Source organism: Haplochromis burtoni, unplaced genomic scaffold, assembly GCF_018398535.1.
Source record: "Haplochromis burtoni strain Fernald_Lab_line unplaced genomic scaffold, NCSU_Asbu1 Contig_97, whole genome shotgun sequence".
NCBI lineage: Eukaryota > Metazoa > Chordata > Actinopteri > Cichliformes > Cichlidae > Haplochromis > Haplochromis burtoni.
In genome coordinates this window covers 654,846-677,923 of record NW_024582458.1, presented here as the reverse complement: position 1 = coordinate 677,923, position 23,078 = coordinate 654,846, and the positions used below count along the sequence as shown (strand labels likewise).

Below are 23,078 nucleotides of genomic sequence, written 5' to 3'. Positions count from 1 at the left end.
TACAGTCAAACATTGCTAATGTCATTTCACGCGTAGGACTTGTGTTTCCTTTTACTAAAATCACAGTGCAAGGGAGTTTGTTTGTAAAGTGCAGTACACAATGTACAGTGTACTAAAAGAAGACACAGTATAACATGTTAAACTCTTTCTCAGTTGGTGAATAACGGTCCCAGTGTGGTGAGCCAGACATCTTTAGTGGTGAAATGTCCCCTGAAGGCTCATGGTCACTGGCTGCTCTACCCTCTGGAGGTGGTCACTGAGGGTCCACTCAGCTGCTTCTCCAAAACAACCTTAAATGCACTGAAACTTAAGGTGAGGACACACAATTAAACGCACACTTACACCTTTGTTGTCATGGTGACGTTATTACCCTTAGTCTATTCTTGACTGTGAACACTGGCTTGTGTTTGCTAATGACTCCTAATGTATTTATGTTTACAGCTTCAGCCTGGGGCAGTAGAGGGTCCAGCATCACTGAAGTCCAATGTTGAGCACCGCATCCAGAAGAGGGAGGTGCACAGAGATCCTCTGGCTGAACAAGGAAACCTGGTGAGACATTACAGAATATAGAAATTCAACCTGTGAAGGAGTTTTACAGAGAACATGTACTGTTCTTTGATTAACGAATTGAAATGCTTGATTACAGATTCTAGCAGCAGCTAACTCAGCTTAAAGCCATCAGGAGCTAAGCTGAGTCTGACATCTCTGTGCACTACATGCCAAACCTTCACTGTAGCACCATAACCTATGTATAGCCTAGCTTAGCACAAACACACACAGCAGGGTAAGTTTGTAGCAAACCTAGCTAAATTCAAGTTTAAACTGAATATCCAACTTTACTCCTTCTTCTGCAACCTTGTGACAACATTTGCTCCTCATCGGTGGACGTCATGTGTCCCTTAAAGACACAGGTCATGTTTGTCTCTGTCCTCAGTGTCTGACACGTGGGTGGAGAGTAGTGGCGAGATTAGCTTGCAGATCCCAAACACTTTCAAACAAAAGCTCTTTTGTTGAGTGTCGAGTCTCTCTGAGTTTCTACGGGACTGTGTTTACTGAAGTGTTCAGTGGTATTTACACATGTATGCAATGCACTGAAACCAAAAGATGCAAATGAGACTGCAGAAAGGAGTAGCTCTGCCTTTTCTTGTTCTGATTCGATTGTTTGTTTCAACAGAGGAAATGGAAATAGAGATGATGAGCTCTGGTCAACATCAACAGCTGCTTGCTGTAATTGTTTGTGAGAAGAAGTTAATTACGTTTGTGATTTACTGAGTTATTTTTGTGCAGCTGACATTTGACAGCTCATCTCTAATGGCACTTGGATGAAACCAAACAACCTTAGCACACAGAAATGTTTCGAATAAACCGTGCTGCACAGTGGGAATTCTAAAAACGAAAGTATTTTTAGTATTAATGAATTGGTGCTAACTTAATAGAAGTTCACAGGTCAGTGTGAACAACAGTTACACACTTCCAGAAGAAAGTTAGGGCTGCAGAATACTGCACATGTGCATTGTTAGGTTATTTTTAGGAGATAAAAAGCTTTAATTTTGATAACTTGTAGCTTCAGTGACTTGCTGTGGTATGTGACAGTCACTAGTTTTGTTTCCATCATATCACACAGTCTGCCAAATTGTAGCTAGAATTAGACACGTGTAGAAAGAATTCAATTCAATTCAATTCAATTTTATTTATATAGCGCCAAATCACAACAAAAGTCGCCTCAGGCGTCTTCTATAGATACAGAGAAAAACCCAACAATCATATGACCCCCTATGAGCAAGCACTTTGGCGACAGTGGGAAGGAAAAACTCCCTTTTAACAGGAAGAAACCTCCGAGCAGAACCAGGCTCAGGGAGGGGCGGCCATCTGCTGCGACCGGTTGGGGTGAGAGAAGGAAGACAGGATAAAGACATGCTGTGGAAGAGAGACAGAGATTAATAACAGTATGATTCAATGCAGAGAGGTCTTTAACACATAGTGAGTGAGAAAGGTGACTGGAAAGGAAAAACTCAATGCATCATGGGAATCCCCCGGCAGCCTACAGTCTATTGCAGCATAACTAAGGGAGGATTCAGGGTCACCTGGTCCAGCCCTAACTATATGCTTTAGCAAAAAGGAAAGTTTTAAGCCTAATCTTAAAAGTAGAGATAGTGTCTGTCTCCGAATCCAAACTGGAAGCTGGTTCCACAGAAGAGGGGCCTGAAAACTGAAGGCTCTGCCTCCCATTCTACTTTTAAATACTCTAGGAACAACAAGTAGGCCTGCAGAGCGAGAGCGAAGTGCTCTAATAGGGTGATATGGTACTACAAGGTCATTAAGATAAGATGGGGCCTGATTATTTAAGACCTTGTATGTGAGGAGCAGGATTTTGAATTCAATTCTGGATTTAACAGGAAGCCAATGAAGGGAAGCCAAAACAGGAGAAATCTGCTCTCTCTTTCTAGTCCCTGTCAGGACTCTTGCTGCAGCATTTTGGATTAGCTGAAGGCTTTTCAGTGGAGTTTTTTGGACATCCTGATAATAATGAATTACAGTAGTCCAGCCTGGAAGTAATAAATGCATGAACTAGTTTTTCAGCGTCACTCTGAGACAGGATATTTCTAACTTTAGAGATGTTGCGCAAATGGAAGAAACGCAGTCTTACATATTTGTTTAATATGTGCGTTGAAGGACATGTCCTGGTCAAAAATGACTCCAAGGTTCCTCACAGCGTTACTGGAGGCCAAGGTAATGCCATCCAGAGTAAGAATCTGGTTAGATACCATATTTCTAAGATTTTCAGGGCCGAGTACAATAACCTCAGTTTATCTGAATTAAGAAGCAGAAAGTTAGCGGCCATCCAGGTCTTTATGTCTTTAAGACATTCCTGCAGTTTAACTAATTGGTGTGTGTTATCTGGCTTCATGGACAGATAGAGCTGGGTGTCATCAGCATAGCAGTGAAAATGTATGCTATGTCTTCTAACTGCCTAAGGGAAGCATGTATAATGTAAAACACACCAACACTGTTGGTTATATATCATATTTCTACACATATGAACCGTTCATGACCCCTGGAATCATTTATGGATTTCTCTCTTTTGGGGCTTATGGGAGGCACATCTTGTTGGTGTAGGTAGAACAGGCTGTATTCACGATGTGAACCCTACTCAGTTGGTAATTGTTGATTTCAAAGGGACACTTTAGACCCTACCCACAGTTTTACCAAAAACGTACTCTTGGCTTTTTAAAAAAATATAGGGTTTGGGTTTAGGGCTGGGGTTTCACTGATAATGACTTACACCTCACAGGGTTAAACTGAAAGCTGAAATATTAAATAAACAACAACATTACTTTGTTCAATACACGACTTTACTCATTTACAAACATCACAGGAGTTTCAGTGTGTGCTGTGGGGATCTGAGAACAGAGGCATGTGAATTGCCAGCAATCTTCTTTTGATTATATCCAAAGAATGAAGTTCAGTTTTTAGTCAGTGGGATTTTGAATGAAGTTTTCTTGGCGCTCAAACTGGTTCATATCAACTCTGTATAGAGCACCGGTGACTTTGACATCTTATATCATCACTGCACTGTAATCTGCTCTTACTCTGTCACTGTGCTGCCAAAACCATTTAACTGTGTGAGTCTTTCCAGAGGGCCCATCTTATTTTTAGAACATGTTTCAACATTTTAGCTTAATTCAAAGTCATAATAACTGACAACACGAATGCTAAGCATAATACAAAGAAACATAATCTCTGTTTATCCATGTGTTTATATTGCTACAAAAACGACTGCTAGGGTTTATGGTTATGCAGTTATATCACAGCATGTGAGGTATTCTCTTCTATATCGAAGATGGGGCTGTTTCTGTATAGTTCTTACAGGAAATTTGACTTGAGCTTAGAGTCACTGCCACTCCGAATATTGACTGCCAGATGATGCATTGAAGTGCCAAAGCTCACAAAGTACGGAAGTACACTCAACAAATCATCCTACAAATCAGGAACGTTTAAAAGACTTTTGCAGGCTTCTCAGTCCCTGAGGCTGTGAGAATTAACGCTTAACAGTGAAATGGACAAATGGAAAACTTTTTATCAAACTAAGGAAAGTAAAGCACATGTATGCAAATGCATCATGTAGTAGAAAAATCCTTGCATGGTTTTTTTTTTTGTTTAAATTGCTGTTGTGAGGGCAGTAATTAGTCATTAGTAATGAAAGAAATGACGATGAATGGTTAACTGGAATGTGCTGTGCCTGCTCTGTCCCTCTGTAGACATGCAGTACAGTGGAGTGCTGGCAGCTGCAGTGTAATGTGGGGCTGCTGCAGAGAGGACGAAGTGTCATCCTGACTGTACGCTCAAGAGTCTGGGCTGAAACGTTCATGGAGGTGAGACTACAGGACTTTGTACTCTGCATTACTGCTCTGTAGTGTCAGTCATGTCTTTCAAGTTTGAGAAGAAGAAACTCAACTAAGGAACAGACTAGAGCGGATGAAGGCAAGAACCTGCAGGAGTCTGTGCTCATGCTGCCCTCTGTCGACCGACAAAAACAGACAGTGTGTCTCATCCACATTAGATCATTATTCATACCTAACAGTTTTCCTAATGAACTTAATAGGCTTTCTACTGTTAATTGTGACATTTTATAATTAAATTTTGACCCTACTATAACCCACAGTACAGAGTAGATGATGTATGGAACAATAAACTAATATTTAAAGAAATAGTACGAAACTGATTTCGCAGAAATCACAGAGGCTTTTGATTTTCCTTAGATACAAAAAAGTTTCCTCATTAAACTTTTGTTTATCGATCGTCCACAGCGAGCCTATAAGCAGTACACGCTGGAGTGCTCCGTTCACTTCAGCGTGGACAGGATGCCGTATTCTGTTTCTCCCACATTAAAGCCATCAGGATCCAAAAAGGTAACATCAACAGCTTTTTTCTGTGTTTTTACAATTTCACAAGCTCTTTAGATTTTTCATTTACAAATGAAAATCAGTGCACGGTGGATCAGTTCTGCGGTTTCCTGTTGTTCAGGTGGCGACTGCTGTGATGTGGAATAAACCCAACAGTCAGTACTCGGTTCCTGTGTGGATCATCATCCTGGCTGTTCTAGCTGGGTTGCTGTTGCTGGCCTTGCTCATATACTTACTTTACAAGGTAACAAGGTGTTCAAATACCCTACTTTTAGCATGATCACAGAAAAACAGCTCTGGAATAACTTGGTTGTTACACATTGCAGTTTTTGTAATATTCTTGATAAATATGAGATTGACAGCACTAACCTTCGGGCTTTTCTGCTCTACTGAGTTACAGCCTGAGCCAAAGACCCCAAAAACTGATTTTTGTTTCTTTAGTCAGTTTGTTTACTTATAACTGCTGAAAGCTGTGATCTGAACTAAAGCTGTGCTTGCAGGACACGGAAATTGTAAGATTGTCTTTCAGTTGTTACTGCGGGAACAAAAACCCAACAAAAACCATTACAGAAGCAAGAAAAACAATGTGTTGTAGAAAAATCAGTATGGCTGTCATTATATAGTGTTTGTGGATTGACCAGATATTGTAAAAGTGACTATTCTTTAAGAGTTGTGAGTTGCATTTTGGGTAAGTTATCAGGGAACAGTGTATTTTTTTACACCTATCAGTTGTGAAGCTCACACGTTATTATTGTTTTGCATCTAATCTCTTCATCCTTTGCTTTAGATGGGCTTCTTTAAAAGATCAGACCCATACGGTACGACCATGGAAAAGGCCAAACTCAAACCCCAGGCGTCCTCTGAAGCTTAGATCTGAACGGAGCCTCCACCTGCAGCTGTTCCAAAGAACTGGAAGTATTGTCGCATTCCCAAAAAAATAACGGAAATTCCTAATTATAAGCAGGCCACCCATTCATGAAGGGACAGTTATGGGTGCTGTATCACTGGAAGATAAAAATGTCTGGTGCTGCACTAAAACATTACAGGGGTCACGCAGTTGGATATGCACTGCTGTTTGTTGGACATTCCTCTGTGCAGTCAGAGACTTTTCTAGAAGCTCATCCTGTCATATTATACTCCTGCATTGACAATAAAGAAACAAATGGACATCCAACAAAAGGCACTAAAACGTCGGTAGTTCATGAATGCAAAAAAAGTGTGATTCAAGCCATGTTTGTAAGCTTGGTGTTGATGATTTTGAAAATTCCTGTTTATGAATGATGCCTAAACCACTTGTTATTTATGGCACAATGATTTCCTATTGATTGTTGAATGTTGTACTGTACTGTCCACAGGAAGAAAAAAATCAAAAAAGCAACGTGCCAAATCTGCAATGTTTAACTTGAATTTTTCTCTCCCATATTGGGAGGTACTTTGTGTATGATGTAATGTATTCATTGTGTTATATTGATGTTGTGGCGCAGAATAAAGCCTAATTTTGTATACCCACACAAGAAGCTATGATCAGCCTTTTACAGCTAGATTGGGCTGCCTGGTAGGGAGCTGGTTAGCACTGCTGTAGGAGCTGCCTGCTCGAGGAAGGAGATTTTGCAGTGGAGTAGGAACACCAGCAACATCACCTCGCTCAACTTCTTCTGCAGGAACCTGCTCACCAAATTAAACCCCTTTCACCCAACTTAATCCCCAAGAGCTCCTTCAGCTATTTTTCTTTTCTTTCTTTCTTTCTTTTTGCATTTAGGGGCACTGGCACATGGAAAAAAATGCTATATGTAATAGGTCATTCTTCTGACGTCTATTCACCTTTTCTTTAGTTGGACTGAACGTGAAGTCCTCCAACTTAAACTCCATTTTTGACACCACCACACACAAGAAAAAGCTACTCATTTAGAAACATTGATTTATAATTACTCCCTTTATTTTCCATTAAATTATCAAATAATGATTTCTTTTGTATTTTTAGAATAAAAATAATTCAATCCAGCAGTGCATCATAAATCCCTGAAGTGCTGTTTTTATTTGCAGAGTATTTTAGACTTTCTTATAGTTTACACCTGGGACACGGAGGACAAAAACTGTGATGAAATGTATTGATGCTTTCATCAACCAATAAAAGCAAGATGAAAGTTTGGAAGTGATCCAATTAGAAGTAATATCCTTCTGATCAGGAGTAATATCCTTGTGCAGTAAGTTTAGACCCTCACATTTTCTCATGAAAATGGGACAAAATGTCAACACTTGGGAGGACCAGAAGACATATGGACACATTTCCCATCTGATGTTATTGAAGATAAGACCCTTTGTAAACCAAAGGAGCAACTGCAGTAAAAACACAGCAAAGGTAGGCTTTACATTTTACATTACATTACATCAAAAGGCGTAAACTACATCAAAATGTGCTGTCAAAATGCTAAGAAGCAAAAATAATTTCTAAAATTATTATTTTTAAATCGCCGAACAAGCTTGCAAGATAAGAATAATTTAACGACTGCTTAAAGTGTGTCACCAGTAATTCCTTGGTGGCTTGTGGGTATGACCGTCCCTTAGTTTGGGTGTATGACTGATTTAAGTTTGTAAATAAATAAAATAAGAAGAAGTTGATACGCTATTACTTTTTTATGATCTATTTAGCCCTACAGCTTTGACAAAATGGGCCATAATGATGGTGCAGGGTGTTCTGGGAATCCATCCTACCTGACAAACCATCCTACCCGTTGTTTCTACGCATGCGCACAACACGAAATTCAGTGGCGAACCATCCTACCTATGTGAATATAAGCTACTAACATACTCTGATGGGTACAATCAAGTGCCAAACCGTCCTACCTTTGTAAATGTGACGTACAAGCATACTTTAACAGCTAAAATTAAGTGGCAAACCGTCATACCTACTTACATTTGTGCTGGAATGACTCTGTGACAGCAGAAATGTGCATAAACTACTTACAATAGGACGTTTTGCCAAAGCAGGACGTTTTGTCAGAACACCGGCTTCATTAATATTGTTTGGTTCGTTTACTTTCGTTTAAATTAAAAACTTACCAGTCATCTAAGTTGTGTTTCCATCATAAGTCACACACTTTTCCTGGGAGTGCTCATCAGACAAACCACAGAGCAAATCTTTGTCTAACATGTGAACAAGTGTTTTACATTAAGGGCATAAGCTCGCTTTTGGTCTTTGGCAGAACCATCATATGATACCACATCTCCCTCTGCAGGTGATATATGTTACTGCCATCCACAACCTTGCTGCCGCTGCAGAGGACTGTGCTACACATTGACAGCATAAAAGATGTGTGAAGTCAAGATTGATAAAATATTTAATATCTACTCAAAACTAAGGCCCAGGCACGAGGGAAGGTCCACTAGACAATATTTTGGACAGATATTTTATGTGTGATGTGTGAGGCCTATGCAGAACAGCAGCAGGGACATGTGCTGCATCACCCTGTTATATTGTCCACTTGATGGTGACTGCAGCTGGACTCCACAGTCCCAGTGAGTTCCCAATGGATGTTATGAGTGGACCATTAGTCTTGTACAGTCCCACTCAGGTCAGTCTGCCTGGTGTTACAGCTTAGAGTCCTGGTGTACTGCTCTATCAGCCGGTCTATAAGTCAGCTGTTTGATTGTAATGCATGTTACTGTATGGCAAATTCTACTTGGTCCCCTTTCCCATCAGTTTAAGATGTGTTTCCTGGTTTTGAGTTTATTTTCACTGGGTCTGTTCACTTCTGGAATAATTTACCTTCTACAATCTGGTGTCCTTTCATATGTCATAGATCATTTTCTGATTTTAACTAATTCGCAAAGTTTGGTATTTAATTCTTGTTATTTCTTAACTTTCTTGGTTATTGTTAGGCTCTTCTTGTATTTGAATGCTACATAAAACCTCACGATCAACTAAAGTGACCCTATTAGTATATGCAACGTGACTTACTGAATGCTTTTCTCCCACAGCTGCTGTTGAAGTGTTTCCTCTGACATTTGTGCTGAGTCCATGTTTGTTCTGCTGAGTTATGCTGGATGGATGCACCCTGCCTCCAACCAGAGTGTTCTGTGTCTCTCCTCCTCCTCTCTTCGCTCTCACTCCTTCTTGTGTGTGTGTGTGTGTGTGTGTGTGTGTGTGTGTGTGTGTGTGTGTGTGTGTGTGTGTGTGTGCGTCACAGTCTATAAAAGCCTCTCTATTGTGGGGGTGCAACTCTGCAGAGGAACTCAAGTGCAGGCAGAGAAACAGCCAGAGGAAACAAAAGACTGCACCTGACCACCTTCTTGTCTGTGAGTAACATACACAATATGCTGCTTTATGCATTTAGCTCAGTGTTTTATTTAAAGCAGAGCATGTCATTAGCATGCGTGTCATGTAGCTGTTATGCTTTGCAGGGGGAAATGACTCAGTAGTTTTTTCTCAGTCTCAGTGAACAGCAAAATGCAGATCCAGTATCTTGCACAGTGTTTGATGCACAAAACTCTGTGAGACTAAAATGACAAGTTATCGTTTTGGGCCTTAATGCAAAAATGATTAGCTCATCTTAAAAAACATTGTTGGTACCAGTGCTGAAGCACACAAACACCAGGCATATAAAGAGAAAGCTAATGACCAGGCACTGTACATACACTGTATTCGAGCTGCTAGAGTTTAAAAGTGTTGCTATCCCTGGTTGTTTTCCTGCTGACTGATGTCTGTCTGATGACTGCTTGATCCTCTGTGATGCCTCCTATTCAGCATGTAAAGCGTTAGGCTTTCACCCTCTCTGCTGTGCTGTGAGTCAGCAGACAGGGTATTAGTGTTTGGGTTGGGATGTTTTTGAGACTATAGGTCTCACCTCATATGCTCCTGAGCCCACCTAAACCACATATGCTGATCATTGGTTGCACCAAATGTCACAAAGATTTCAGTCAATTTAAAACAGCCTTTTGCTGTAAAGGAAACTCTAGCACCATGTGACCACTAAGAGTCCCAAAGTCACTATGATTCTCCTTGGATGTTTATTTACATGTGCTTCCCGAGCACAAGCCTTTGCCTTATTGGACGTTCCCCATTGAGTGGAGTTCAGCAGTCTTCCAGCTGGCATGACACACACACACACTACTGTTCCAGCACACTACTGTGTAATATAGAAGAGACCTGTATGAGTACCTCTCCTGCAGCTAAGCCAATACCTACATGAAGGATCTGGTTTAAATTGTAATACTGGTCCAAGTAGCAATTTCCTGTTTCTCCTGTGCAGGTCGTGCCTTCTCTGAGTGAGCTGTAATCATGGCCAGAAACCTGCTGAAGAACCCCAGCGGAGAAGGTAAGATATTATTTTTCCCTCAGTGGATTAGAGAGCATGATGAGCATTTCATCAGATGCTTTTTAAAGGAGTAGTTTTGACATTTTGTTTATAACTTTTACTTTTTGCAGAGCTTACCTCTTGTATGAACCTCTTACATGTACACAAGAGCCTAGTATAGGATACAGGATACCTCCAAAGTTACAAAGCAAGGCAGAATCCAAGCAGTCAAAGATGAGACAGGGAGCAGTGCACACATAAGGAGGTTCACGGGGAGGCCACTGATCCGAAAGAGGGAGCACAAGATGCTTTGGGTAGACTGGAAATGGGGCACAGGGAGAAACAATAACGAACAGGAGACATACACACAAGAAGTAGTGTTATTCATTTAGAAACATGTTTCTAGGCACCCGGTGAATGGTAGTCCAGTGTCCACTTTCCTTCTTGGCTCTGCTTTTGGTCTTCACCAAGTTCTGAGGGGGGGTATCTGACTGTGTTCACTAACTTGCTAATGATTTCTGCCTTTTACTGTGATATTTTAGGATGTGACACTGAGAACAGCTGTCAGCTTTGTTCACCTTTGTTTCTCATAACTTACTCATAACTATTTCATAACAGAAGTTGCATAGCTAACAAGTTACTCACCAGATCAAGACTAAATTAGATTTCTTTTTAAAAACTATTAGTTCTGGTCTTGTTTTTGAGGGCGTTTGGTGCTGGCCAGCACTCAAATGCAACTAATTGTGCTCTTGTATCTGACCCAATAAAGCTCATGTAAAAAACAAAACAAAACGAAACATAATACTGTGACTGGAAGCTTGAGACTGTGGATTTCCCTCCCAGATGAGCTGAATTTCTGGGAGCTGATAGAGAATGGTGGGAGCCAGTGGAAGGTGGAGGACATGCCGGGAGACTGTGGTCATGACTTTTGCAGTGAAGGAGTGACTAAATACTTTGCAACCTCCTTTGAGTGAGTAGTTATCACATACAACATATGAGTATTGGTCACACCACTACATTCTGTCAGGCTTCTTTTAGGGTCACTGGAAAAGGTTTAAATGGTAAGTATTTGTATAGTGCTTTTACTAGTCCCTAAGGACCCCAAAGCGCTTTACACAACCAGTCATCCACCCATTCACACACCGGTGATGGCAAGCTACATTGTAGCCACGGCCACCCTGGGCCGCACTGACAGAGGCCAGGCTGCCGGACACTGGCCCCACCGGGCCCTCTGACCACCACCAGTAGGCAACGGGTGAAGTGTCTTGCCCAAGGACACAACGACTGAGACTGTCCAAGTCGGGCTCGAACCGGCAACCTTCCGATTACAAGGCGAACTCCCAACTCTTGAGCCACGATCGCCCCATAAGACGTTAAAATGTTTGGACAGACAGTTATGATACTCTATAATACAGTGCATAGTTCTAACAGTATTACTGAGTCTGTCTCAACAACATATGTACATGCATAAGGTTTTACTAAACTACAACTTTGTTATTCACATGAAACATATTAAGTTCAATTTAAACATCATATATGTGGCAGAATGCTTTTTTTGTTTTCTTCCCAAAATTAGTTCAGTTTGCAAATACAGCCTGTGTGTCCCAGGCTGTGTCTGAAGAGGCAGGTGATTGACCTGCTGGCAGAGGGATTCTCATCTGATCAGCTGGATGCACAGCCTCCTGTCACAGTACAAGACTGGTAGGACACGTCTGAACAGACACGTTATTTCCTTTGTGTCAGAGAACAGACTCAGTGATTAAAGGGAAGCTCATCCTGCAGGTACTGTGGGAGGACGGACTGTGGCTGCACCTACCAGATGACTGTGTGTCTGCTAGATGAGAACCACGAAGTCATACAGGAGTTCAGACCAGATTCGGTGACTCTGGACCCCGACTGTGATGACTGCTCATGGAAAGAGGTTTTTAAAAGCCCCTTTAACAGTTAAAAATCAGATTCTTATAAATGTGTGACAAACACAGTGCTCTGTATCCTGCATTACAGCTCACAGTGGTTTTCTGTCTGTACTGCAGGTTAACCACACGTTTTCTGATTATGGCCCTGGGATGCGTTTCATTTCCTTTGAACATGGAGGACAAGACACTAAGTTCTGGGATGGCTGGTTTGGAGTCCGTGTCACTGGAAGCTCCGTTACTATTGAGGTTTAAGCAGCACTGACAACAGAAAAAGGGAACCACATAATAGTGAAAGGTGGAGAATAAAGAACTAGAATATTATTGTCAGAGCTTTCGATTGATGGCCAGCTTTGCCTTATCCTGCATTTTGCTTTTCATGCTGTGAAAACACTGCTTCATATTTGTAAAATGACACAACAAAACCCTACCATCGTGTCATCTTGGCTTTACTAACCTGAAAATCCTTAAACTGCTGCCTGCACCAGTTATTATCTACTACATAATCTGTTAACTACTACCTCTGTGGAACTACACTGTGGGTTGAACTAAGGGACTGACTTGATGAGTGGGGTTCTGAAAGTGACCACGTTTTATCAGTTAACCTGGAATTATAATTAGGATATAAACCAAAAAGTTAATAAAGAATTCAATGGATTATGACTTGTCCTCATTTATAAGAAGACTGCTTGTAGGGGGTTGAGAATATCAAGATGGACGTACTTCCTCTGCTACTGCTGACTATATGTGGTCACAAAGGCTTTCTCGATGGACCATGAATCAATACATCATATACAAATGTTCGGTAATTTATTCAAATATTTTTAATACTTCTGTTCTACTACAGAGCAGAGGGGTAATCTTACCACCACACCCTTACAAAAAAGGTGGGGTGTTAAATATAAGAGCTGCTGATCTGTTGGTGTCTTTGGAGATGAAGAACTCAGGAAGTAGATGCTGTTGATGGCTTTTTGTGTTAATTCATCTGACAGATAAAGTTTTGTCAAAACACAAACAAATGAAAGCACATATTCAAAAAAACTCACTTTTTATTTTTTTATAAATCATACTCAGGTCAGAGTAGATGTCATAGGGTAACAAACAACACAAATATTTATAGGTTACAAAATTAGTGACTGTGGCAAAAACATGCAGGAGTAGCTCGTGAACAGATCAGTGAGACTCGATGAGTCTATATGAGCTGTGGTAACGCACACATTTAAAGTTACTATTAGTTTGTGTTCATGAATCACGGAAAAACAGCCTCATGGCCAGAGCAGAGTGTAGTGCTCCATTATTAAGTATGCTGGTAAGAGAATGAAAACTTTCAGACAAAATCTGAAGAGCTAACATGGACCAAAGAACTTTGTTTCTCCAAGACTTCCACCAGTCTGCAGCTCCACTACCTCCACCTAGAAGTCCCTGAATCCAAAAGGATGTGTGCCTCTGAATTAGTTTGTGATATTCTCTTCAAAACATCAGGACAGCTGTTCTTATACAACAGGGTATGTATTTAAGAATGTATGACACTACATATGTAGTAATGGTAAAGAAGGCTTCCAAAGGTACGTGAATCCAGATCAGCTGAAACAGTTCTTCATCTCAAAGCTGGGCCGAAATTCACACACGATGGCAAATTCATCCGGATAACTAACAGACAGACTGACAGAACACATACTGGAAATCACACGGACAGATAGAATAGACTTCACTCGCAGTAGGACATAAAAATGTGACCTTCTACAGTCTGTGATTGGGTCAGAGTGAGACATCACTGTAAGGTACTGGCTGAAAAACACAGTGGAGTGGAGGAGTGATAGCAGGATATTAAAATACTCCTAATAAAAACGTAGGCAGATGACAACAAGTCAGGAGAGCATAATGTACAGACTAGCAATGTTTATGACCGGAGCTGTGCCAAAACTGATGATTTCTTCAGTAAAGCTGTGATTTTTCCTCATTACTATGGTACTTTAACGCCTGCAGCAAGCTTTAAATATTAAGAAGTTAAAAATAAAGCACTCTGTCAAAACAGGCTCTTAACAACTCACTGTTGCAAAGTGAAAATGAGTTGTTAGAGGAGAGGTCCAAAAACATCTCTCCTCTCATGGATATCAGCCTTAAACCCATTTCCGGTTGGCTGAGAGACTTCCTGGGTTAAGAAAGCAGGTAAAAATATCACTATGTATGTTTGACCTGGACACCTTTCACATGCACACCTCGGGGAAAGGAAACATCAGTAACCTGATGCGCCTCAACATCAGCTTACAACAACTAATGTGTGGCATTTTCAAGTCCACTGCAGGGCCAGGAACTGGAGTCTGTTAAATGTCACATGTTGCCTGATTCAACACCAGAAACAAATACTTTTTAAATTGTTTCCAGCAGGTGGCAACAACAGAGATGCAGCTGAATATAAGAGAGCAGTCTGTGTGTGTATGTGTCTCTCCATGGTGTTTTTGGAGGGTGTGTAAAATAGGAGGACAGAGCATCATTCTCCTTGTGACTGCATCTGTTTACAAAAGGCCTCAAACTGCTGCTGCTCCAACTCTGTCATCACCTTGTTCAAAGCATAGATCTGCAAATGAAAGAAAGCAATCAAATTTAATGTCTGTTTATGATTTTAGGTTGGGGTATGTGTGCTAGGTTTAATAACAAAAGGGGATGATGGCCACCTCTGCTCTCTGCCGCTGCTTGAGCTCTTGCTGTGCAGACTTCTGCTTGGCTCTGTCTCCTCTGGTCGGGGTTGAGTTCAGCTTTGGTTTGTCTTTACGACACGCAGGCTCCATGGTGATGGTCCACTAGAAATGTAACAAGAGACGAGCGTCAAATGGTCTCATAGTGACAAAACATTAAAAAGAAAACCATATATTGTGACTAAAAATAGAGTCAATATGAGAGCAAATCATGATGGATTGTCTAATGTGATCAAGAAGAGTTCAATAACACATAACTAGCTAAACCTAATGAACAGCTAGTGAAACAAACAAATGAGGAAAACAACAAAAACGAGTGGGTGAGAGAAGCTGTAGTTTCAAGGTTTACAATCCACTGCCCAATTATACAGCCGTGACATCAAGGTGGCAACTATTCACAATACAGAAATTTGAGAACATTTAAATAAAAAAGGAAACAAGAGAACTAAACCCTTTGATGTAGAAGATTAAGACACAAAAAGTGCAACTTTTAACAAAAATGACCCACAAAATGAGAAATATATCAAGTTTACTTAACTAATTGTGGATTTTATACAGTTGAATACATATTTAAATGCATCACATCACCCCTCCCCTTTCCCTCCAATTATCCAGTGTGTGTTTGTGTATGTAGGCCTTTTATAACTTGTTATTTTGCTCCTTCTCTCATCTGTATGTTTAGGAAATTAAACAAGTATTTTAGGCAGTGTCATAACCAGCTTTATGATGAATGCGTTCCACATTTACACAGTTTTAGGAGTTTAGTCACATTTTCATTCCCTGGACTCCGGGAAGTTTTAACGATCTTTCCCCCTTATTTTCGAACAAAAACCATTAATGGAGTTAATGGATGATAAATGAGCGTTAGCTTTGGCTGTAAAGCTGCAACAGCAACAAGAGCGAAAACAACTGTGCCGACACAAGTCAAGTGCTCCACAAAAAGAGAAATCTAAACGTCCTAAATGTGCAGCTCTAATCCTTTATCGCCAAGATCGTCTCTGTACATGTAGCTAATATTAGCGAGCTAAGAGTTTGGTTTTAACAGAGTAACATTTCAATCGCCAGCAGCATTTTAGATTCTGATAATGGTACACTTACCCTACAGTTGACAAAGTAAAGACAACAAGTAGAAAAGGCGTTATAACGTGCTTTGACCACCCTTAATCAGCTTGTAAACTGACTGCAGCTAGCTACTAGACGATCACTAGTGCTACCAACAAACAAGTCCGTGTTTAGTCTGCGGGCATTTGTGGAAGGTTCCGGATATTTTTCCTTCTTTTTCTATTCAAATTTGCGGTCAGCTAGAGGCAACAAAACCACATTGGTGCCCTCGATAGGTCTTATGTAGTTTGTGAACTTGGAAAACTAAAAAACAAACAATAAACAAACAAACAAACAAAGAAAAAAAATGTGGAGAAAATAGTCTTAGTTTTGTATTTGTTAATCTGATAAAAAAAAAAAAAAAAGTTGTCACAAACTTCCTGATCAGGCTTTTATGGACATGTTTATTGAGACTTTGTATGTCTACAAGACTGAGTCAACTTCTTCCAACTGTTTCTGTTGAAATATAATAAAATATACTGATATTCCTTAATCGTTTCTCTGGCGTAATAATTAAAAAAAATATACATACTAAAACTAACACTGAAACTAATAAAAGCTAAATTAGAATCAAAGATATTCAAATAACAAAAACTAAACTGAAATGCGCAAACACATTTTGGAAACTAACTGAAACTGAAATAAAAATAAAAAGTTAAAATAAAATAAAATAAAATCTAATAAAAAAAAAAAAACAAAACCAATAATTCTGGATCCCACATTAAGGCAAACTCCATGAATTTTGGTAGATTTGGCAAATTGTTTCAGAATATGTCTGCATCATTAAAAAAAACTGTTATCAAATGCTGATCTTTTTTTGCTTGTATGTGTACTGTGACATGTTTATGTCTGTATTCATGAAAAAAAGAAGAAAATATTCACTGATAGATGTGTAAACATATACATGTTCAGATTCATGAATATGACTTAACCCAAGCAATTTCCTGTTCTGCTTTACAGACCTGCACCAAACTATCAAATTTATTATATATTTACTGAGGAAATGCTGTTTAGGTTATGAATACTTTACATTTATTAGTGTGAGTCTAACTGTCTTTGAGAATGAATTATAACTGTTAGATATTCATAAATGAACCCAGCCACAGAGAGAGTGAGGGTGTGGTAGGAAGGGCATTTGGTGTAAAATCATATGCAAACATGATTCATAAGGACATGCAGATGGTTGTTATGATAGAGGATGATAGGGATGGTGTGAGATGGAGCCAGATGATCCACTGTGGTGATCCAAAAAGGAAGTGTGACAAAAGAAGAAGAAGAAGATATTCATAAATGATTTTGTGGCATTTAACCCAATAGATTTTAAGTTTTTCTTTGACTGAGGTCATGTCTGATGCTTAGTCCAAAGGACAGAGGTTTCCCATCAGCTGTGATCTGTAACCTGTAGTTTTACAGAGAAAGAGTTTGCAGACACAAATCAATTGTGCTCCCTCTGCTGGCTATGAGTTGAACAGCAGTACAGACTTGTTGCACATACTTGCCTCAAGATTCGTTAACACAATGCTGCCTTTATCAAATTTTTTAAAGGTTTTTTTTGTTCAGTCTTTGATAAAACAAGATTGACCTCTTTGTCTTGAACGCCAAGAGTTATATCGGGAGGAAACCATGCACCGCTCATCACCAGGCCAATATGAGTCCTACGGTGCAGCCCCACAGCTTCATGCTGTGGGGCTGTTTTTCAGCAGCAGGAACTGGGAGATTAGTGAGTGTCGAGGGAAAGATGAATGCAGCAATGTACAGAACATCCTTCATGATAACCTGCATCAGAACAACTATGGACCTTGGAATGGGGTGAAGGCTGATCTTCCAACAATACAAACACACTCAAACTTAATAATGAAACCATTGCCAATCATCAGCACTGTTCTGTGTTCATAATTCCATCAATTCTGACAAGGTTGCCAACAACACTGGTTGAAATGAAGCCCCACACCATGACAGAGCCTCCACCATGTTTTACAGATGGCTGTGGACACTGTTGTACCTCTCTACTCACCTCCTTTATACATATTGACGTTGATTTGGAACAACAATTAAAAATTTAGGTTCACAACTCCATAAGACCTATTTACACTGATTTTTAGTCAGTTTTTATATTTCATTTCTGTAATTTGGCATACATGAGGCTTTTTCCTTGTTCCCTTTCCTTAACAATAACTTCCTGACAGCCACCTTTCTTCTGAGTCCATTTCTGTTTTGACTTCAGTGAACAGTAGAGGGTTCAGATGCATCTCTCAGGTTCTGTGTCAGGTCTTTACTGGATTTTTCTTTTTAGGCTTACCAGTTCTTTTTCATTCACTCGAGCATTTCCCTCCAATTTTTTAAGCACACACTGCACACCATGCCAAGGTACACCAAGTTCTCAGCTAATAGGGGAACACCTTGTTGGTGCTTTTAGTGAATAATCTGTAATGACCTTTAATAGTTCATAGATTTCACGTAAAAAGATACGTGTAGCCAATGCAGAAATTCTTTAAGCCTGTGTTATTTATGGTTAAAAAAGAACAATATAAAAGTAAAAGAATTTCTTGATTTATGACCTCATTGAGAAATGACTTGGACAAGAGCAAGAAGTTGGTCACAAATCTCTTATATGTCTTCAGAGAGACTGACATTTGGTCACAACAAAGGTCCCTGGATTTAACTGCCATCAGTGATCTCTAATGTCGTGTGAAATCCTGGAAAAGACCAAACCCATCGGGACCAAAATATTTCATCACCAGAACAACTTATTAATGATTTGAAGTAACCGTTCCCTGTGAGGGCACACATGGAATCAAACTATATGAGAACCACCTTTTCCTGGGGACTTTCCTAAACCACCAGCCCCAGTTTGCTACACATATAGCTGTAATATGAATAGAATAGAATAGCTTTTTATTGTCACTGTTACAAGAACAATGAAAGGCAGTTTGGCATTTCTCCATGTGTGTGAAGTACACAATAGCGTAAGTATTTACACAATAACAGAAAAAATTTACATTTACACAAGAAAGATATGTACAAGTTATACACACACAACTGCAAACATACACGCTTACATCTATATACATACACATACATGCCATCTAACTAGCAGGTGCATTGAGAAGTGCAGTGTGATCAGTGATATTGCACATTGAGTGGGGGGAGGGGGGGCTGTTGCAACTATACTAAATAAGGTTATAATAAATACAGTTTAAAGAGGTAGGAATGTTGGTTGCATTGAAGTATAAATAGAAATCCGATTTATAAATAAGGTGTAATGTCCATGAGTGTTGGCAGTGCAGTTATCCTCCAATCAGGGTGGATAATGTTTGACAGCCTGTGGGTAAAAACTTGAGTCTGTTTGCCTTCGACTTAATGGACCTGTAACGTTTACCAGAGGGAAGGGGGGAAAAAAGTGAATGTCCAGGGTGCGAGGGGTCTTTGATGATGATGCTGGCTTTCTGCTGAAGTCTGCCAGTATAGATGTCTCTGAGGGCGGTTAGTGAAGTGCCGATTGCCCGCTCTGCTGCCATCACCACCCGCTGCAGTTTCCTCTTGTCCTCCGCGGTGCAGCAGTTGAACCAGAGTGTGCAGCAGTAAGTCAGAAGGCTCTCGCTGATGGAGCGGTAGAAATTTACAAGCAGTCTTTGGGGTAATTGGGCCTGACGTAGTTTCCTGAGGAAGTAAAGCCTTTGTTGTGCTTTCCCTACCTGGTGGGAGATGTTTGTGGACCAGGTAAGGTCGGCCGAGATGTGGACTCCGAGGAACTTAAAGCTTTCTATACCTCCTCCCCATCAATGTAGAGGGTCGAGTGCTCAGATCGCTTTGTTCTCCTGAAGTCGATTACCATCTGCTGTGTACCATGTGCTGTGTATCAACTAAGTTGAGGCTAATTTTAAGAGGTTTCTAATAAAGACTGCAACAAGATAAAGTGGAACTGCATGGTGTGTAGCACTGGCTGTTCTCTAGTCAGGTCTGGCCACTAGATGTCGCCACAGTCCAGCAGTAAATTTCTGTCAGTTTCCATTAGAACAGATCATTGGAGTGTGTGACATTAGAAACATAGACGTCTCACAAGAGAAACTTCATCAAATTGTTCCCCTTGGAACCTCATCATCTTACACCTGCATATGTGGCCAAAAAAGGAATCTTTAGATAAACAGTTTTTAAGTGTTGTCCACTGTAACTGATAAGCACTGCTCACACCGTACACATACTGAGCAGACTCCCCTCGGGGCACCTCTTCAGTGCATAAATCAACTAGGTGAGGAGTGAGGCTGACACCGGCCAAAGGGTGGTCCACAACACATTCATCACCGCAGAAACAAAAACAGTCATTACGAAGCGACAGAATTACTAAACACTCTCACATATGAAGCAAGGAAACCGTCTCCTCACACCAAATATACCTGACAGCACTGCAGGTCTCTGCTGTTGTGAACTTGATGTCTGATCGTGCGCATGTGTGCCCTCTGGCAGTGCTATATGCCACAGAGATTTATCGCACGGCATACCAATGGTTTACCTGGATTTATCCTCCAACTATGGGAGAGCGCTCTCCCTCAGAATAATATCCTGCCAAGAACAACTTCAGCTCAAAGCTGCAGACGACGGCCAGACCGGCTACTCCATATGCACAGCAGTGCAAATGAAAAACACTCACATAAAGCTTGGCAATCAGCTGCAGGGGTTAAAAAGTAGTCTCTGGACTTTGGTCATATAGTACAACTAAGAGTTCATTTAAAGCAGCTGAAGTGTAAATGTTAAACTCTTTGCCTGCTTTGCTCCTGTGTGCAGGAACCTGGGCTGGTTTGGAAGAGCTGGGGGAAAAATCCTCAGTAGGGGATGTGTCTTGTGTAGCAATGGTCATTTAACTGACAACATAGACAAACTGGGCAGTTAGGACAGTCATCATGTCTGCCACCTACAGAAAATGCAAGGGGAAAGACGTCACAGAGCTGACCACGCTGTTTGATGGACAGGTGATTTCAGGGAAGAGCCAAGCACAAACACCCACAGTGATGACGGGACCAGACTTAGCAAAAGATCAGAGGGAAAAGGTGGTGCAGGGTTGGTTAGTAGCTGCATGGTACCTTAAATAACATGCTGAGAAATCCTTCATATTGTGCAGCTGCTAGGTTTGCTTGGAAGGAGCTTTAACAGAATATAATCCCATTCATATAAGTTTATAAACAAGAGGGGAGTACACAAGTGGTGATAACTCTTGATCTAACAAAAACAAGTCATTATCATCACTTTGACTTTTTGGTAGGGACAACATAATCAGATATTATGATCCTCTCTTGTTTTATCTTCATTTGCTCCATCTTTGCTTTATGGTAAAGAATTATGAAATATTATTACATTTGTAGATATCATCTGAAAATGTACTATTAGCTGACAATGACAAGTGGTGGTTGGATTTGTTTTATGAACCATTCTTTTAGCAAAAGTACAGAGATGCCTACACAAAAGCTTTAACACTATGTGACGTGGTTAACTGTCGATATCTACAGAGGGGACGAAATACATTCATGGGAAATGAAGGTGTATCAACAAAACAGCTGGTTAAACGTATCCCTTCACTCAATCAAGTGATTTCTCAGAAAGGCTGATCTGAACGCGCTGGTGGCGTCTGTGCCTGTTCAGCTTGATTAGAGAATTTCTTTGCTAACGTGGTTAAAGGGGTTATTTCACTGCCGTCTAAGTACCGTACATTACATAAGCTGGCTAATATGGTCAGTAACAGAAAATGTATCTGTTACAATGACAAAGCGGAGCTTATGTTCGAGCTGTCTGCTCTGTTTCCACGCAAAGTGGAAGAGGTGACTGATCTCAGAGCAGTGAAAGTAGAGTTCAGTAGAGCAGACAGCTTATCTAGCTTGCTTGTCCCCCATTAATTTTTAACTTACAGGGATTACTTGTATGCAGACTGACTTCATGTGAAACTTTGGCTATATTTAATATGAACTTTTGTATGAAATCAGTGAAAACTTTCTTAGTTTTAGCATTAATTTTCAAATTTAAATGCTTATTTTTGAAGGTCCTTCATGGACTATGACATCAAAAAATGCTAGGAAGCTACAAACAGGCTTTGCCCTTCAGGTCAAGCAGAGCAAACTGCCTGATTCCTTCCCTGGAAGACACTGGAAAAATCTGCCAATTTATATTTGGCATTCTCCAAGATCATCCATATTTAAAGCCAAACTAAAAACCCAGACCTATCAGCAGTCATGATCGGTAATCTCAGTCTGATGTTAATAATCACTCGGTTTTATTAAACATCTGCGTGTTTTATCCATTTCATTTTTTTAAAAAGTTTTTTTTACAGTTATACTGGGCTGCTGCTGATCTTCATTACTATTTCATAATATTCTTAATCATTTTTATTGATTTAGCAGTTTTATCATTGTTTCCTATCCCACTGTTGCCTTTTATTTGTATCTACTAGTTACAGTATGTCTGTTATTAACTATTTTATTGACCAAGTTATTGATATATATATAAATATCTAGCAGCACGGTGGCACGGTGGTTAGCACTGTTGCCGCACAGCAAGAAGGTCCTGAGTTCAATTCCAACATCAGGCCGGGGTCTTTCTGTGTGGAGTTTGCATGTTCTCCCCGTGTTTGCGTGGGTTCTCTCCGGGTACTCCGGCTTCCTCCCACCGTCCAAAGACATGCAGCTTGTGGGGATAGGTTAATTGGATAATCCAAATTGTCACTAGGTGTGAATGTCGATGAATGTGAGTGCGAATGGTTGTCTGTCCCTGTGTGTTGGCCCTGCGACAGACTGGCGACCTGTCCAGGGTGTACCCTGCCTCTCGCCCTATGACAGCTGGGATAGGCTCCAGCGCCCCCCGCGACCCTGAAAAGGATAAGCGGAAGCGAATGGATGGATGGATGGATATATATAGCTTAAACATCAATGTGCAATGCTGTGTGGAGTCCCAAAACGTAAAGGTAGATAACTGAAAATAAGGGAACTAATACAAACCAACTAAAGTTAAGAACATAACCCAGCTAATCATGATATTAGGAACAGAGATTGTTATGTATTATTGTAGGGCCTACCTTACAATAGTGATTGTGATTTGGCGCTGTATAAATAAAACTGAATTGAATTAAACTCCCAGGGAAAACCAGAAATACCTAATATGAACAAGAACATAGCCTAGACAAAAACA

General features: G+C 40.4%; 3 protein-coding genes across 4 annotated transcripts in view; 2 read left to right on the top strand and 1 right to left on the bottom strand.

Annotated features, from left to right (window-relative positions):
• The window catches only part of LOC102310166 (integrin alpha-5), a 59,407-nt gene extending 52,994 nt beyond the window's left edge, over positions 1-6,413 (top strand). For both annotated transcript variants that reach the window (XM_005933476.3, XM_042222900.1), the window contains 6 exons: positions 154-312; positions 442-549; positions 4,260-4,373; positions 4,809-4,910; positions 5,026-5,148; positions 5,692-6,413. In XM_005933476.3, the coding sequence (XP_005933538.1) occupies positions 154-312; positions 442-549; positions 4,260-4,373; positions 4,809-4,910; positions 5,026-5,148; positions 5,692-5,775 (690 nt within the window). In that variant the 3' untranslated portion in view covers positions 5,776-6,413. The remainder of the gene's footprint in view (positions 1-153; positions 313-441; positions 550-4,259; positions 4,374-4,808; positions 4,911-5,025; positions 5,149-5,691) is intronic.
• A 2,656-nt stretch (positions 6,414-9,069) lies between these two features.
• Positions 9,070-12,769, top strand: fbxo2 (F-box protein 2). Its single transcript, XM_005933478.3, has 6 exons — positions 9,070-9,200; positions 10,154-10,219; positions 11,042-11,168; positions 11,807-11,899; positions 11,981-12,119; positions 12,232-12,769. The coding sequence occupies exons 2-6, from the start codon at positions 10,183-10,185 to the stop codon at positions 12,364-12,366; spliced, it is 531 nt and encodes a 176-aa protein (XP_005933540.1). The 5' UTR covers positions 9,070-9,200; positions 10,154-10,182; the 3' UTR covers positions 12,367-12,769.
• Positions 12,770-13,142: 373 nt separating this feature from the next.
• Positions 13,143-16,057, bottom strand: LOC102310988 (small vasohibin binding protein). Its single transcript, XM_005933479.3, has 3 exons — positions 15,906-16,057; positions 14,787-14,912; positions 13,143-14,689 (listed from the first exon to the last, which is right to left on the bottom strand). The coding sequence occupies exons 2-3, from the start codon at positions 14,898-14,900 to the stop codon at positions 14,603-14,605; spliced, it is 201 nt and encodes a 66-aa protein (XP_005933541.1). The 5' UTR covers positions 14,901-14,912; positions 15,906-16,057; the 3' UTR covers positions 13,143-14,602.
• Positions 16,058-23,078: the final 7,021 nt, after the last annotated feature.

What these genes read in the sequence shown, in the direction of transcription:
- fbxo2 (XM_005933478.3), top strand. Translation starts at nt 10,183, where the DNA reads ATGGCCAGAAACCTGCTGAAGAACCCCAGCGGAGAAG. An exon ending in GAAGAACCCCAGCGGAGAAG is followed by an intron (nt 10,220 to 11,041) that starts GTAAGATATTAT and finishes TTTCCCTCCCAG; the next exon opens with ATGAGCTGAATTTCTGGGAG. An exon ending in TACTTTGCAACCTCCTTTGA is followed by an intron (nt 11,169 to 11,806) that starts GTGAGTAGTTAT and finishes TGTGTGTCCCAG; the next exon opens with GCTGTGTCTGAAGAGGCAGG.
- LOC102310988 (XM_005933479.3), bottom strand. Translation starts at nt 14,900, where the DNA reads ATGGAGCCTGCGTGTCGTAAAGACAAACCAAAGCTGAACTCAACCCCG. An exon ending in AGCAGCGGCAGAGAGCAGAG is followed by an intron (nt 14,690 to 14,786) that starts GTGGCCATCATC and finishes TTTCATTTGCAG; the next exon opens with ATCTATGCTTTGAACAAGGT.